Here is an 18,672-nt window from a genome sequence, read left to right as displayed (position 1 = left end):
TATATCTACTTGAGTATCCATTGGCTATATTGTTATTGAGGTGATGAGTCATTGTACTTCTTATGTTACTTAACGATCCCTTTCCTGTACAGCGTTGGTGTCATTCTCTCTCTGGTGGGCCCCTGTTGGGCCTTGAAATCTTTCACTTTCATCGGGTAGCATCCCCATCTTGGGTTAAGAGTCGGCTATGGACCCTCCACTTGAACTGATCCGGCTATGACCTGGGGCTGCTACGTGGGAACCACATTCAGACATAGGCCTCCTCTATGTGAGTCCAGAGAGGTGTATGGAGACATGTCTAGGAAAGCTATCTTATTAGGAGACTGTCCCCAACTATCAAACAATAAAGAGGATTCTTATCCTAGCCCTATCAATACACGAAACCTATATACAAAGTATACAGTGATATCCCACCTATGTGTCTTCTCCAGCGACCTGACATTCCAGAAACCTCTCCCATCTCTCTCTCTCTAAACACACACACACACACACACACACACACACACACACACACACACACACACACACATATATCCTGCATGGATATGATTCTGCCTAGTCAACCAGCACCATGTGATGGGGGAAGTGGCGTTAATCTGTGTGGGCCCACACAGTTAACCCCTTAAAGCCATAGTAATCCTAAAGGGGGTTACATATATGCAGGAGTGATTACATGCAGGGCCGCCGACTGGGGGGGACAGCCAGGTCAGGTGTTCTGGGCCTGTTGGCTGCAGGGGGCCCAGCTGGCCTGCGCTGCAAGTTGGGTCCGTCCTCTGGCCAGGCCCAACTGCTGGTCCTCTCGCGGCTAGGCCCCGGCTCTCCCTCAACTGCAGGCGTCTTCATTACTCTCTCCCACACCGAGCTTCCAACGCTGGTGCGCGACGGGCCTCTCTGACATCAGCACGCCGGAAGTAAGCTTGGCTCAGCTTCCGTCGCATGCAGGCATGAGAGGGAGGCCCAGCGCGCGGTGACTTCGGAAGTTCGGCGTGGGACAGAGTGAGGAAGAGGCCTGCAACTGCGGGAGAGCCAGGGCCTGGATGGGAGCGGACCAGCAGCCGGGCCTTCCAGGAGGTTGGACCCAACTCCAAGGTAAGTCTGGAGGTAAGTCCTCAAGGTAAGTCTGGTTTTTTTCATTTGTATTGGGGGTGGGGGTATTTTTTATATGTATTGGGGTGGGGTGGGGGTATTTTTTTTATATATGGGGCGTGATGGTATTTTTTATATGTATTGGGGGGATGGGGGTATTTTTTATATTTTTTGGTGGTATATGTTTATATTATTGGGGGTGGGTGTATTTTTTTTTAATGTATTAGGGGGGTGTTTTTTTAATGTATTGGGAGGGGGGTGTTTTTTTTATATGTATTTGGGGGTGTATTTGTTTAATATGCATTGGGGATGTATTTTTTTGTATGTGTTGGGGGTGGAGGGTGTATTTTTATTATGCATTGGGGGTGGGGTTATATTTATTTAGGGGTGGTTTTTTTTGGTATGTATTTTGTGGGGGGATTGTGTGAGAGTGGGGTAATTGATGGAAGGTGGGGGCGAGGGAGGGAGTAAGTGAGGAAATAGGGAGTAAGAGTGATGCACAGAGGAGAGAAATACATGTGAGGCGGGAGGAGGGGGGAGTGTGAGAGGGGTGAATGAGGAAGAGAGAGTGAGACGGAAGGGAGAGAAATACATGGGAAGAATGTGGGAAATAGAAGGGCTGATGAGGTGTGAAATGAGGGGGGTGGGCTCGCAATACCACTGAGGGGGTAGGGGGCCCCCAACGTAACTCCAGTCCTGGGGCCCAGGAAATCTGTTTGCGCCCAGAATTCATGTATGAGGCTGTGTATTTATGCATAAGTAAAACAACAGAACCATGTCGCTATTTTACTGAGCATTCAAACTCCAAAACACTCTAATGAATATTGACTTCCCTGTGTCTCCTTGATACTGCTGGCTTAAGTCTGTTCTAGTTATTACTATACCAACCTGTGTTTGCTTCCCTTCATCTTCTAGATTAAATTATTCCACTATTATTATGGGAGGATAGTGTTTAAATGGACTTTACAAGGTTAAATTATACTTGATGCCAAGATAAATTAATCTTATTTGTTCTAATTTCCCTGGAAAATTACAAATACAATCCGAGATACTGGGCACTAAATCGATTCTGGCAACGCTTATTTTGTTACTGTACAGAACCTTCATGGAGTCTATTGGTGGGGGAGAATATTTATCAGAATGGTGCAATTTGTACGTCACGAGGCGAAAAGTATCAACTGTGTAAAATATATGAACCTTGTTAATATTCTTTTGCTGCAGTTGACTCAGGAGCAGAGGTTATGATAACTATACATCAGATCTGGAGCATTTTATTCACATAAAGAGAAGAAAACTGCACCATTTATACAGGTGCAAATTCTGATCCATCTCAATATAATATTGCGCTGACTCTCTGCCTCACCAATTCCTTACCCCAAAACTCTCACTGACCTAAGGGGAGCAAAGCTTTGTGGTACAGTGATGCAAAATGATGCAATTGATACCTGGTTTTGGAGAAACCCTCTTGCGTCACTGAATCTGCAACAATGCTGTGTGTACCATCTTGGGATTTGGAGATGGTCTACGGGAGGAGTTACACAACATGTTCTCATGGGATGTATCAGATTTAGTGCATCAACCTGTGGATCAGTTTCTTCCTTTCATCTAAGTCAAGGTTTAAGGTTCCTGTCCCTAACTATTATAATTATACTAGATACTGTACATATGGCCCTATGGAATATGCTGTGAGGCCTGCTTACCTGTGCTCAGGAAGACTTCAGTTCCATTCATTTGACATCTTCCCAGGCAATGGGACGACTGTTTCACAGCATGTTGAATGGGGGCCACAGGTCCATGTTGCTACTATGTGACACTTCTCATTATGACATCACAAAGACTCTGGCCTATAAAAAGGGCAGCAGTACAGGGGGAGTTAGTCAGTGCAAACAGATGCTGTGAAGGGAAAAGGTGGCTCAGTGGCAAAGGAAAGCCTGAACATCAGCTTATGAGCAAGAGGGAGGATTTCAGTGGTAACGTCAGCCTTTGAATTGAAGAACCTAGTTCACATCCCAGTGTCTGCTCCTTCTGAACTTGGGGGAGTCACTTTATCACCCTGTGCCTCATATACCAAAATTAGATTGTATGCTTTATGGGGCAGGGACTAATTATGCCAGCAAAATTCTATGTATAGCGCTGTGTACACAAATCTGATTGTGAACTTTTTTTTTAGGAGGGACTCATTATGTTTGTTAGAGTCTATATACAATGCTGTAGAAACTGGAACAAATTCTTATTTTTTGCTGAGAAATTGATTGGTGATGTAATTGCTCCTGGCCATGTATATTTCTCCCAATATCCTCAGGTGCTAAGACAGTAGTGGTCCGCTGATGGGATCACCCTGTTTCAGGTACGTAGTAAAGAAAAACACAAATCAGATAGAGGGAGTTCTGCATTTTCAAGATACTCCGCAGGTAGGCTGGTCCTTTGAAGCATGTCTCAGACATATTCAATACCCTGTATCTCTTCCTAAGAAATCAATTACGTTAGTGATTAACTGGCATATGTGAATAGATTTTACTAACAGATACAGCAGCTGAATTTCCCTGATTATAAAATACAGGAGGAGTTGATCGCAAACAGTAGAGGTTTCTATAAGAGATAACCAGGGATATTTTTGTTTGGTGGTCTTTTGGTACTAGCTTCACTTAAAAGGGTGCCATGTACCTCGTCAGCTAAAAAACAACCTTTTGTAAGCAATTTAACAATCCATATGGGCTTCTTTAAACTAATCTAACAGTGCTAAACGCAAAGATTTGGCTTCTTTTTGTTTCTCTGGAAATTGAATACGAATTGCATTTCTTTGGGGCCTTTGAATGGGGAGGTGTTTGTTAATCAAGTGTCTTCTTTACCCTTAGCCCATCCTGTCCTTACCGAAGAGACTAAAAAGATAAGAGGAGAGGAAGAGAGTAGGAGGACTCTGCTACTGAAATAGCATATCCCCAAGATGAATAGGGCTGCTAGAACTTTAAAATAGATCAGGGAAATGAAACTCAACAAAGCTATTGCTTCAAACGTCTCTTTATTGCTCGTTACAGACAAAGCTGATCCTACTTCACCATCCCTTGTCATGACGGACAGCTTCTCAATAACTTTTGCTCCGCTTGTGTAAGGTTTAGGAAGACCTTGCTAATAAAGTCAACTTGTTGTAGGCCGTGCAGTCCATTTTGTAAAGTCTCCCAACTGCAAAACCAGCGGCACCACCTTTACCAAAGAAAAGGAATCCAGTGGAGTTTTCCTTTCATAAATCTCTTGCTGTTCTTTTGCACTGGGTGTTGCATTCGAGGGGACCACATTGTGGGATGTTATGGGCCACTTTTACCAAGTGGCAGGGCTCTTTTAAGTAAATGGTTTGGGAGGTGCCTCATGGCTTAGCACAGCTTAGGTAATATCGTCCTATACATACATTTGACATATGAAAACTATTTGGCCCCTGGCAGTGAAACGGTTAAACAATGGAACAGAGTGTGTAGATGACAGGGCACCTTGGACAGTAAAATCTGCCCTGAGCCCTCCGCAGGAGAACTTGTCAATCAATTATTTACTCAACATCTAGCCCATCCTTTCAGAGAGAGTCAATGGTAAGTCATGCAGGTAGGTGCATATCCCATAAACAATAGATAAATATACGATACCGTTCAAAAACGAAATCAAAGGACAGCACTCCGGGAATTTAAGTAGATAAGTATATATTTGAAAACAGCAGGGCACAAAAAATGACGTTTCAGTCCCCAAATGGGACCTTTCTCAAGGTGGTGCCCTGCTGTTTTCAAATATATACTTATCTACTTGACTTACCTGAGTGCTGCCCTTTCATTTCGTTTTTGAACGGTATCGTATAATATATATATATATATATATATATATATATATATACAGTGTTCGACAATTGTATACATTTACTCGCCCGGGGCGGGTGGATTTAACCCCCGGGCGAGTAACTATTGGCCCAAGCAGCACACGTGTTTTTTTTTTTAAATTCCCCCGTTCGCGCTGAAATTTCCCTGCTCGCGCTGAAAAAAAAAAAAAAAAAAAACTCCCCTACCTGACTCCTGATTGGCGCGCGCTCCAGGCTTTGTGGGCGCGCGGCCAGGCTCTATATGAGCCCGCCCCCAACGAGCGGCCATTCTGCCTGGAGCTCTGTTGGAGGGTAAGTACTCTCCATGCTGCGGCCCCTCTGCTCCTTCCCTGCGATCCCCCTGGTCCCCACATGGCTCCCTACTCCCCACCGCGGAAGCTCTCCTGTCCCCTGCTCCTATCCCATTCCCCTCCTCCTGTCCCCTGCTCCTGTCCCCTGCTCCTGTCCCCTCCTCCTGCTCCCTTCCCCTCTTCCTGCTCCTGTCCCCTTCCCCTCCTCCTGTCCCCTTCCCCTCGATCCACCGATCGATGTCCGGGGCGGGAGGTCCCCGCTGCTGCAGCCCGGTTGGCTTGCGGGGGGGGGCTCGGCCCTCACCACGTGCCTCCCATGCGTCCCCTACCTTCATGATGGCGCAGCCACTGCATGAGGTGGGGGGATGTCGGCCTGGCCCCCCCCCCGCCACGAGCATCATGCCGCCGCGGGCTGGGGGGGAAGAAGCAGCCTGCAGCTTGGCCAGGCACTGTGACATGCCGGCGAGGGGAGCAGGGCAGTGGCGGCCACGGCGGGGCTGACTGTCACCTGGGGCGCCCAGTGGGGGATACCTCGCCACATGCCTCCCACCCACCCTGCTGATTGGGGGGGGGGGATGTCGGCCTGCCCCCCACACGAGCGGGAGATGGGCGCGGGTGGGTGGGGGATTTGCGTGGTGCTGGTCGCGGCCTTTCCTCCCCTGTGTGTGTGTGAGAATGTGTATGTGTGTGTGTGGGAGAATGTGTGTGTGTGTGAATGAATGTATGTGTGTATGGGAGTATGTGTATGTTTGTGACACCAGAGGTCCCCCCCAGTCAGTAACCCCCCCAGTCAGTAACCCCCCCCCAGTCAGTCACCCCCCCAGTTAGTAACCCCCCCAGTCAGTAACCTTCCCCCCAGTCAGTCAGTCACCCCCCCCTGTCAGTCACCCCCCAGTCAGTGTCAGTCACCCCCCAACCCCAGTCAGTGTCAGTCACCCCCCACCCCCCAGTCAGTGTCAGTCACCCCCCACCCCCAGTCAGTGTCAGTCACCCCCCACCCCTAGTCAGTGTCAGTCACCCCCCCACCCCCAGTCAGTGTCAGTCACCCCCCACCCCCAGTCAGTGTCAGTCACCCCCCACCCCCAGTCAGTGTCAGTCACCCCCCCACCCCCAGTCAGTGTCAGTCACCCCCCCAACCCCAGTCAGTGTCAGTCACCCCCCCAACCCCAGTCAGTGTCAGTCACCCCCCCACCCCCAGTCAGTGTCAGTCACCCCCCCCACCCCCAGTCAGTGTCAGTCACCCCCCCACCCCCAGTCAGTGTCAGTCACCCCCCCACCCTCAGTCAGTGTCAGTCACCCCCCCACCCCCAGTCAGTGTCAGTCACTCACCCACCCAGTCACCCCTGCCCCACCCAGCCACTCACCCAGCAAACCACTCAACCAGCCAGTCACTCACCCAGCCTCTCTCTCTGTGTATCACCCACCCTCTGTGTGTGTCACCCACCGTTTCTCTCCTCTGTCTCCCCCACACTCTCTCTCCCCCCCACACACTCTCTCTCCCCCCCACACTCTCTCTCTCCCCCCCCACACTCTCTCTCTCCCCCCCACACGCTCTCTCTCCCCCCCACACGCTCTCTCTCTCTCTCTCCCCCACGCTCTCTCTCTCTCTCTCCCCCACGCTCTCTCTCTCTCTCTCCCCCACGCTCTCTCTCCCTCTCTCCCCCACACTCTCTCTCCCTCTCTCCCCCACACTCTCTCTCCCTCTCTCCCCCACACTCTCTCTCCCTCTCTCCCCCACACTCTCTCTCCCTCTCTCCCCCACACTCTCTCTCCCTCTCTCCCCCACACACTCTCTCTCTCTCCCCTACACACTCTCTCTCTCCCCCCCACTCTCTCTCTCCCCCCCACTCTCTCTCTCTCCCCCCCACACTCTCTCTCTCCCCCCCCCACACTCTCTCTCTCTCTCCCCCCCCCCCCCACACTCTCTCTCTCTCCCCCACACTCTCTCTCTCCCTCTCTCCCCCACACTCTCTCTCTCTCTCCCCCACACTCTCTCTCCCTCTCTCCCCCACACTCTCTCTCCCTCTCTCCCCCACACTCTCTCTCCCTCTCTCCCCCACACTCTCTCTCCCTCTCTCCCCCACACTCTCTCTCCCTCTCTCCCCCACACTCTCTCTCCCTCTCCCCCACACTCTCTCTCCCTCTCCCCCACACGCTCTCTCCCTCTTCCTCTCTCTCTCTCTCTCTCTCTCTCTCTCTCTCTCTCTCTCTCTCCCCCACACACTCTCTCTCCCCCACACTCTCTCTCCCCCACTCTCTCTCTCTCTGTCACTTCCCACACTCTCTCTCTCTGTCACTCACACTCTGGATCTCTTATTTACCCTATATATCTTAACTGCCCTATACTACACCGAAATCTTAACTACCCTATACTGCTTTCTTCCAGATCTGGCTCAAGCTTCACACGGAAGACATCGGAACCCCCCCCTAACCCAGAAGACAGGTAATGAACACCTCCCCAATGTATAACATTGCGGGAATGTGCGTACCTGGACATTGAGGGACTGCGGATCAGGTAAGATCCCAGGTGGGATTGCTGCTTTAGATATTGTGAAGCGGGGACATCCAGACATTGGTTAAGGGTTCAGAAACTAGTCATTCACACCTGGCTTTTATTTCTAGATCCGACATTTACACACACACATGTAACAAGGACTAATTGTAGTATAATGTAATACAATAAATACATTTATGTCAAAAACGAATGTTGTTCTGACTAGGAATTTATTAAATGTATTTTATTTAGATATTTTATTTTAAAGCGGGGTTGGGGGCGGGACTAGGGGCGGGGTTGGGGGCGGGACTAGGGGCGGGGTTGGGGGCGGGACTAGGTGGCGAGTAGATTTTTTGGTTGGGCGAGTAGATTTTTGGGTGATTTGTCGAACACTGTATATATATATATATATATATATATATATATATATACATACACAGTGGTCGACAAATCACCAAAAAATCTACTCGCCACACAAAAAAATCTACTCGCCACCTAGTACCAAACGTGTGCTGCTTGGGCCAATAGGAGCTCGCCACGATGTTAAATCCACTCGCCCGGGGCGAGCAAATGTATAGGTTTGTCGAACACTGCATATATATATATATATATATATATATATATATATATATATATATATATATATATAGTGGTTTGGGAGGAGAAAAGGCATGTGTCATTTGTGATCAACCTTTACTAAGTTCTAATTGGGTGAGATACTCAGCCTAGATTTATAATTTTACTTTTTATTAACCTAGAGAAATAAAGCAACTTGTCCAGTGCAAGATTTGCCAATTATGTCTCACAAGGGAACACAATCTGGCTCTCAAGGAAGGTGAGCCTGACAGGAAGACGTTTCTCAAAGTAGATTTCATTTTATTTAAGCCTCAGCAAGCAATTAGGATTAATGGTACAGCTCTGTCTTTGTGCGATTAAGACAAGCAACCTGGTCTAGACAACGCATCTCTCTAAAAGGACCAGTGTATATACTTGTAAAAAACAAACACAACAAAAAACAATATCTCTACTTTATTCTCACGTCATTCATACTCATGCATATTCTCTCTCACTTCCCAATGAATCCCCTCCTGTTTTAGATGTAAGAAGTGTTCAATGTTCACTGCATCTGATTGTGCTGGGATATTTATTAGAATAAATAATTGTGTTTTAATCTCATTATATAGAGTCATCCTGTCTTCTGTTAGATTATGTTGGCAATGTATCATAGAATAATAATAATTAATATTTGCAAAGGAAGGCACTGCTGGCTGTGAATGGAATACATTTATTTGACACTAAGATATCATTTTACAAGTATGCACGGGGGTTGTTCTCATTTCAGGGAAGTGTGTGTGTGTGTGTGTGTGTGTGTGTGTGTGTGTGTGTGTGTGTGTGTGTGTGTGTGTGTGTGGTTTTGTCTGCTTAGAAGCTTATGGTTGCAAATAATTCTAATATCTCCTTACTCCACCTCAGATGTCAACACCAAGCTATATTCTGCTACTAGTGCCTCCCTCGCACATCTATAAAGCAGAGCAAACAGAATAGACGTGGTCACAGAAAGCATCATTTGAGGCCAATGAGGGTCTGTATTACATCACTGCCTCACAGACTGGCTTACAAGTGCCCTGCCAGCAAGTAGCATTCATTGTGTCTTTTTCTGCTAGCAGCTGTGCAGTAACAATTACCCAGACAGCTCCTCTCCCTCTAACACCACTAGGCTGCTTCTCTGTTCTGCACCACAGCAGACAAATCATTCCTGGGGACGCTGTAATAAACCTGCAAGTCAATAGCAGATGAGAAGAGAGGAGGGGAAGCACAGATTCCAAGGTATGAGGAGGAGGATACATTCTTCCCTGGCTGCTCTGTAAGAAGAAAACTGCAATCTATCAACACTTGGCTGAGAAAGTATTGGGAATGGCAGAAAGTCTATAAAGGAGGTGCCACCTCTAAGAACCGCATGGGGGACTAGAAGATGATGCATTAGTGCCTTGAAATAATATGCTACTATGTCATTTAAACTTTTGCTGGTAGTGCCCAGGAGCCCTCAGTGTAATACTTTTGCACTTCAACAATCACATGGTTTTAAATCTAGCAAGAGCCATGTGAGACTGCATAGTGTATCAGGTAGTTACGCTTCACATTGTGCAGAAGGATCCTCAGCGTGGAGTTTCAGCACCATGGACAGAAGACTCAATGTCACTCCAGAAGCCCTGAACAATTTACTGAAGGAACACAACATGAGCAGACTGGAATTCATTGCAGCCTATAGTCTCAAGCCCTTAGTCTACATCCCAGAACTGCCCCTCAGTGCCAAGGTAATCTTCTTGGTGCTGTACATCATCATTTTCATACTGGCTCTGTTTGGCAACAGCCTGGTGGTTTATATCATCATCAGGAAGAAGGCAATGAGGACAGCCACCAACATCTTCATCTGCTCCCTGGCCTGCAGTGACTTGTTGGTAACTTTCTTCTGCATCCCATTCACTCTGCTGCAGAACATCTCTTCTGAGTGGCTGGGAGGTAAGCTTGGACTAATTTAGCTTAGAGTCTGCAATATCTTTTAACTTCTTCACTGCCAGAGGCTTATACAAATTCTTCAATTTTCAGAATCATTCCACTGTTGGATGAAGCTACGGGAACTTGCTGCTCTACTGGCAGCAATGAAGTTAAAAAATGCATGTTACTGCACTGTATAATGATACTGTGCAGTGTAGATTTGGTAGTGTTCTCCATAGTTGCTCTCCTCTAACACAGTATATAATAAGACATAATCTAACAGTGGCAGTAGTTCCACTATATTAAAGTTGGTGGGCATCTGGTATGAAGGGAAGCAGTGGCAATGATAGGCTGCTGTTATCTGCAGCGGACCGTTATGTGTTTTGATACCCTGTCTTCAGCTTTTTGATACTTGTAACTGTCCAGTAAGCCCGAGCATTACTTAATTTTGGACCCAATAAACATGTTCCGTGCAAGGGGAGTTGTAAAAAGTAGTGATGCTGTGATATGGAGTATATGTAATAAACAAGGGAACATGCTTCTTTGTAGCTAAATTTCAGAAAAAGATCATTTAAAAAAAAATCTGAAATTGTATCTGAGAGTTTTCAAAAGCAGTGGTACTGTACTGCCATGAAGCTTCCGCTGGGGTGGATAAATGGCTATTCAGTATAAGTAAATGTTATTTTTCTGTGGCACTATCCAGAGCAGTGTGGGGAGCAGCACTGACGGACATATTCTGCAGATAATGTATTTTTACAGTTCACCAAAGTTCTTATCTATAATGATGAGACCCTTTATCAAGCTGTAGAAAGTGTGCATTGTGGAGGGACCCTAACAATGATTCTAGCCTATTGTGCTATACCTCCTAGCTGTTTGAGTCTATCTTGGTGTATCAGACTGATCATGTATCTAAGTGAACAGAGCTGTAGAAATCTTTACTGATTTTAAAAATAAAGTGCACATTCAATTAAAAGGCTTCCTGTTTAAACTCCTTCATTCTTTAGATCCCATCTCTAAATATTGGAAATATACCAGCACTAACATTGTCACAGTTCATATCTGTGTATGAGGTTCAAACACATATATTGCTTGTATGTATACACTTATAGATTTGTTTATAGATATATAATATTCATATAGCGAGAGAGAGAATGAATATAGATATTACCCTGTAAATGTCATAATGTTATGATAATATTACTGCCAATAACACTACGGACACATTACTCGGTGAATTCCATAAACATCCAGCCGCTCATTGTAGGAGTGTGACCCCATTGCTTTTTGTGTGCTTTGGCTGGAAGGAAATCAGACACTAATAAATATATACTGTACGGGTAAAAGAAATAACAAAGCACATGCATCCCTTCACTTTTCCTATCCTTATGTTTTTCCTACAAACTCATGTCAGCTCCCCAAAGTTACAGATAAGACAGTGGCCCATGTGCTTGTAATTCACCTCTACAGTACTCAAATCGGATACTCTCATATTCTTTGCTCTGCTCTTTGTCAAATCCATTACTCTAATCCGGAGGGTCCTTCAAAAATAATTTGACACATGGATTTCTTATGGCTTGATGGCACTGTATATGTAGCAGCATGTCACGTACCTTAAGCAAAATGTATTATTATTGTTTGTTCCTGTATAGCACTGCTAGTTTCACCTAGCACTTTAAAGAGACATTTTGCAGGCAGTCCCGTAGAGCTTACAATCTATGTTTTTGGTGTCTGAGGCACAGGGAGATAAAGTGACTTGCCCAAGGTCACAAGGAGCCAACACCGGGAATTGAACCAGGTTCCCCTGCTTCAAACTCAGTGCCAGTCAGTGTCTTTACTCACTGATCAACTCCTTCCCCCATAAGGCCATGCCTATAGGGCCATCGATGGTGACAGCGACACGATGGGTGACGTCACCCATCGCCACCGGCGAAAGTTATGTTTCGCCGGGCAGTGGCATCGCGGGATTCCGGCAATTTGATTTGTTTAAGGGCCATCACGTGACGCGACAGCCCTTGAAAAATCAAATTTTGGCGACTTCCAGTTTTCGCGACGGCGACATCGCTTTATCGCACGTGGCGGCAATGTATTTGTTGTCGGTCGCCGTCATGTCGCCGGCACTATAAGCACGGCCTAACAAATAAAACAACCTCTCTGATAACCCTTAAGATTTGATGGAATACTTCACTTGTTTAGTGCTGGAGTCATAGCACAGTATCTGCAAGAAATAGTAGAACAGGGAGATAAGAGTTATACTATTTGTTGCAGATACTATCTGCTTCTTTCCACCTCAAAACCTTTTATTGGCCTCCCAATTAATGTTGTACTATCTACAAAACTCTTCTCTCCTTCCAGGCTCTTGAGTCCTATGCTGATCCTTACATTTCAGCTCTCATCAATCCCTGTGAATCTGCTCATATCTTACACTCTTCTCCATGTTATCTTCTCTCTGTACTACATGTCTGCACTTTGTTCATCTCCCCATCTTCAAAGCCCATCTAAAAGCTCATCTTTGTAATGAGGCATTTCCACAGAGCTGTATCATGACTATGCAACTCACTGCAGATATAATTCTGCTCTTCACCATGGCAGATGGACCTTTAAAATGAAGTGGTATGGTGTCTGATTCAAAAGACTCTAGCCCTATTACATATTGGGCCAAAGCCCCATGCACCTCATTTAAAGCAGCAATACTAGATTCACATTTCCCCCTTATTTTAATATTTACAGCATTTGAAAATGTATAATTCTACATTCTTACTGTACCTAAGCAATCGTTTGGTGCTCCTGTTATAAATCTGTAAAAATCCTGATTGTGTGCCTAACATAATGTCTGCCTTTCAGTTTCAATCAATCCTTCAGTCAATATAAATTAGCAGCTACAATGTTTTGTGATATTACTGGTAACATTATCTACTGTATTGTTACAGTTTACTAGGAATATTGGCAACAAATTATCAGACAGGAAAGTGTTACAAATATCTTGCACTGCTGGGGAGATGTGCTAAAGCCTGCTATAGAAATCAAAGGATGCGCAGTATATTAAAAATCCATTAAAAATGCATTAAGAGTTGAACACAAAATAAAGGAAACCTGTTACTATTATCTAATACTACAGAACTGATTTTTTTTTTAAAACATAAGATTTAACATGTTTTGCTGCTATAAAGTAGAGGTTTTTACTATGTGTGAAACCTGTTGTAAAAACAGCAAAGTGGGAGAATTCTATTACAATTAATCCCTTCTAATAATAAATAAATAAAAAGTGGTACTCCTGGTTTGGAAATAAAACAAGTAGTGGTACCCTTGCACCTACTCCCCTAATAACATGACGCAAAGAGCACTGACTTTATGAACTACTGTATGCACATCCATGTACTCCTTCGGTCTGGTTATCCCCCTCAATACATCGCTTAGATTGTAAGCTCTTCAGGTCAGGTACTCCTTTCTCCCAATGTTTAATGTTATGCATCATATGCCTTGTCTAATAATATCTTCTGTAAAGTGCTGTGTAAGTGGTTGGAATTATTGCGAATCTGACATATGTTGCTAAGTTTGACTGGGCCCATAACCTCTTCTTTGCCAGATAGTCCTGCAATAAATACTAATTCCTTTTCACACTTCACAGACGAGCCCATGCTGCAATGATTCCTACGTGGCAGTAACCATGAGTGGCTTGTACAGCAAATTCTAGAAAGTTAATCTTCTTTTTAGAGCACCTGCCAATGTTTGATCATAAGAAAAAAAATGGTGGAATGTATTATTGCTGCTTTAATCCTAATCGCACTTTGATAAAGAGAGATATTGTTTATTTTTTTACATTGATTTTGATATGGCATCAGTAGGGTTACATTTCTTACCTACATGGATCGAATGCTTTTCCATCTTAATCATGCATTTCACTCAAATCCTCCACTGGTTTTCAAGAAAAAAGGATTAATAATAAACAAATTATTTGTGGGGCTTCTTAAATATGACTGCCACTGTTTTTTTTTAGAGTACTTCCATACACCCTCCCGCCTGTGTAAATTCTCCCTACTTACCATGTCGATTGTAAGCTCTTCAGAGCATGGACTCCTTTTCCAAATATTTACTTTTATGTCTGAACTTAATTCCTATTATGTCTACTATTAAAATGCCACGTGTATTACAACTATAAAGCGCTATGTACATGAATGGCGCTATATAAATAAAGATATACATACAGTATACATAGTTACGTAGTAGATGAATTTGGAAAAACACATGCGTCCATCAATTCAACCTATGCTAACTTTAGACATCACAGATATTTTATCCTATATTTGTACAGTATGTTGATCCAAAGGAAGGCAAACAAAAACCCTAGTGAAATATCATCGAATGATATAAGGGGAAAAATAAATTCCTTCCCAACTCCAAATATTGACAATCAGATTACTCACTGGATCAACATCCTTCCATGTTTACTTAAAGTATTTGGTATATCCCTGTATACATTTCCTTTCTTAAAAGATGTCCGTTTTTTTTTTTTTTTTTTAAAGATATCTATTGTATCTGCAATCACAGTCTCCATGGGTAATGAATTCCACATTTTAACTGCCCTTACTGTAAAGAACCATTTCCTTTGTTGCTGTGAAATCTCTTTTCCTCCAATTTTAAGGGATGACCCTGTGACCTTTGTACTGCCCTTGAGATGAATAGATCTTTTGAAAGATCCTTGTATGGTCCCTGAATATAATTGCATATAGTTATCATATCCCCTCTTAGATGCATCTTTTCTAATGAAAACAAATCTAATTTAGCTAGTCTGTCTTCATAAATCAGATTATCCATCCCTTTTATTAATTTGATGGCTCTTCTCTGCACTTTCTCTAGTTCCATAATGTATTTTCTAAGGAGTGGTTCCCAAAATTGTACTCCATATTCAAGGTGTGGTCTTACTAATGCTTTATAATGGGGCATAATTATACATCCTGCTCTGATTCTACTACTTTACATCAGCAAAGATGGAGACTTTGCTCTCTATGCCAACCTCAAGGTCATTAATAAACAAGTTAAAAAGCAAGTGTCCCAGTACTGATCCCTGAGGTACTCCACTCACAACTTTAGCCCAACCTGAAAAAGTTCTATTTACGACAACTCTCTGTTGTCTCTCCTTAAAACTGTTTTTTGATTCAGGTACCATTATTTTTTTCTATATTTGCTCTATTTTGTATACTAACCTTGTGTGGAACCGTATCAAATGCCTTTGTAATATCTAAGTAGACTACATCAACTGCATTACCCTGGTCTAAATTCCTACTTACCTCCTCAAAGAAACTAATACGTTTAGTTTGGCACAAATTATCCTACATAAATCCATGCTGCCTAGTACTAATAATGTTGTGTTCCATTAGGTATTCCTGAATATTATCTCATACTAAACCTTACCGCCTGGCTTCCCCACTTTCGATGTCTGGCTTACAGGTCTTTAATTCCCTAGTTGTAATCTAGGGAAAAAAGTAGGTGTTCCCAGCACTCAATAAAAGTAGTAAATTTTATTTCAACATTGAGTTATACCAAAAAAATTAATTGTATTGAAAATAAAACAATTTAAGAATATCTATACATAGACAGATACGGCATGAATACACATATCTAGGAAAAATGATATACCAATACATGTGAACCTAAACGGCACACAGGGGAGGCAGGTGAATGGGACAAAGGGGAAACAACATAAGGGGGAGGGGGGGGGGGGACAAAGGGTAAACAAATGCCAAAAAGGGGCCATTCTAAGGAGTTAATGTGCTGGAAAAAGGGGGGCAACATTTCAGGGTTCAATGCCCCTTTCTCGGGCCCGTTCCCACAGCACCTCAAAGAGGGACACGTGGTACTTCCCTTTGACCCAAACGAAAGCCTCCCTCCGTAAAAATAGGGAAACTGCACTGGAATGATCTTAATAGATTCTATCAAGTATAGTAATCACTGTAACAGGGAACATCCCTATTCAAACCAGATAGGATGAATAGCCTAGAGGGGAGATCAAAATAAGGCTTTTATGATAACAATAACCCTCTATGCAGAAGGTATAGTGCCAAGTACACAGTTAATGGTTATAGTCAGTTTAATACCACAAGTAAGCTTTGCCTCATATACTGGAAAAACACAAAGGCCATACGTTACAGGAGCAGAGTTGTCAGTCTTTCTTGAGCAGCTGTTGTTGTAATCTAGCTCCCTTTTTAAATATAAGCACCACGTCTGCTTTAAGCCAATCATGTGGTACTCAGCGCCTGTAGAAATGGAATCCTTGAATATTGAATGTTATGGTTTGGCTATTATTGAACTTAACTCCTTAAGAACTCTTGGATGTATGTCATCGGGGCCTGGTTGAACTAACCAAGGAGGGTTTCACTGACAACGAGAATGCCGGGCAGTACCTCCGCTGCAGAAGGATTCGACGGCTCCATTACTACTGTGAGTATGCATTTTTATAAACTTTATTCTGTACAATAAATAAATTACTTTATTATGCCATGGGAAGTGTTTTGTGTTCTTACCTTATAGACAACAACTATGTATGCCATCTGGGCCAGGTGCGTTATTTACTTTCATTTTATCAAGCCGCCTATGTACTTTTTCCTCAGTTAATCAGTTGTTCGTTAATATGGAGGTTGTGGCTTCTTTCTTGCAGCACTACTATTGCAATTGATTCTTCCCTTGTAAATACATAGGCAAATCATTTATTTAATACCGTTGCTTTTTTCTAATCTCCAATAATTTGTCTGCCCATCTCACACTGAAAGAGTCCTTTTCTATTTTTTTGGTTATTAAGGTAGTTAAACAACTTTGTAGGGTTGATCTTACTTTCTATTGCAATCCTTTTTTCCTTATCCATTTTTGCTATTTTGATTGCCCTTTTGGAACTTTTATTACATTCCTTATAATTCTGATATGTCGTCTCCGTCCCTTCTGACTTTAAGAATCTAAATGCCTGCCTCTTCTTTTCCATTTCCTCCCCTTCCTGATTATTTAGCCACATTGGTTTAGACTTGTTTCTTTTATATTTATTACCCAAGAGTATACACTGATGTGTACTTTTCTATAAATGATTTAAAGACTGCCCGTTTATCTTCAACATGTTTCCCTGCAAAAGCATCATCCTAATTTATTCCTTGTAGATTAGTCCTCAGTTTATTAAAATCTGCCTTTCTAAAAATCTTAACCTAAGTAATATGGTTTTTGATCCTTTATTTCAAATGAGACTATGTTATGATTACTGTTACCCAAATGTTCCCGGACTTGAATATTTGTTATTACTTCTACTGCACATTGTTCGATATTACCAAAGATTCCACTAAGAGATGACCCACCGCTCAACCTAATTATAGTAAAATAATACATGTACATCTATACTGGTGCATAGGGATAACTACAACCTATCAAACAGAAAGTGTATAGCAAGATGCCTACACTAGATCTCTCTAGAATTGCACTCAATGTATAGCAGGAGTAATATATATTGTGACTTGATAGGTCACGGAATTTCAACATTCCTAATATTTCTTTAAGGGAATGACTAATAAAGAGTAGCTTCAAATTACACAAAAATAATAAAGTTTTATTAATATTATGATAACCACGACACAAGTGAAAATTATACACAGTGAAGATTTAAAAATCCCCGAATAAGGCGACCCAGGATATCCTACCTATTGGGTAACCAATAATTGGTAAATATATTCCAATTTAGGTAAATGTATGTAGTTAGGGTAAGTACAACATACAATGCACAACTTGGAGGTAATATATTAGTATAGAAAAAATATGTACCAAGGTACATGCACAAATGTGCTTATGGGGTGCGCTTGGCTATGTACACACCTATCCTCCTAAAAATTAATATAAAACCTCTAGGGGTAAATATTGACCCCAATCCGACCACTGGATGGATAAACCTTCAAATAGATTAAAACACAGTGTGTGATAAATGAGAAAGCCTAAGGCTTGGTGAACATACACTCAATAATGCATAAAACCTGATAGCATAAACGTGATGATTGAATAACCACTGATAGCTATAACCCTGTGGAATGCAGACCAGAAGCCAGTACAGATAGAAAATCCCACGTGTTTATCCTGAGTATAATGATAAAAACCATGTAAAATATATTAGTATACCAAGTATGACTGTTAGAGGGCTTATTTATGCATGAACCTACTATCTGAAAGATTATATTGCTATAGGTTTGAAACACAAAACTACCTACCTGCGTCACAGACTAACATAGACTTTACTATCTTTATAATGCAGCAATATGGCTGGTATTTGAGTGTATCCTGTCTTTCATAAGTATACAGGCTAACAGCCATACTTGGTATACTAATATATTACCTCTAAGTTGTGCATTGTATGTTGTACTTACCCTAACTACATACATTTACTGCTATTCTATGACCGATCAAGTCACAATATATATATAACTCCTGCT

The 18,672-nt window shown here is 43.0% G+C and overlaps 1 protein-coding gene across 1 annotated transcript in view; it reads left to right on the top strand.

Moving 5' to 3' along the window:
* The first annotated feature begins 9,303 nt into the window (after positions 1-9,303).
* Positions 9,304-18,672, top strand: part of LOC142494504 (pyroglutamylated RF-amide peptide receptor-like) — a 164,062-nt gene continuing 154,693 nt past the window's right edge. Inside the window, exon 1 of the mRNA XM_075598990.1 lies at positions 9,304-10,246. Coding sequence (XP_075455105.1) covers positions 9,733-10,246 — 514 coding nt within the window. The 5' untranslated portion in view covers positions 9,304-9,732. The remainder of the gene's footprint in view (positions 10,247-18,672) is intronic.

Source organism: Ascaphus truei, chromosome 5 (assembly GCF_040206685.1).
Source record: "Ascaphus truei isolate aAscTru1 chromosome 5, aAscTru1.hap1, whole genome shotgun sequence".
Taxonomy (NCBI): Eukaryota; Metazoa; Chordata; class Amphibia; order Anura; family Ascaphidae; genus Ascaphus; species Ascaphus truei.
The sequence above is the reverse complement of the archived record's forward strand: the minus strand, read 5'-3'. Positions and strand labels throughout refer to the sequence as shown.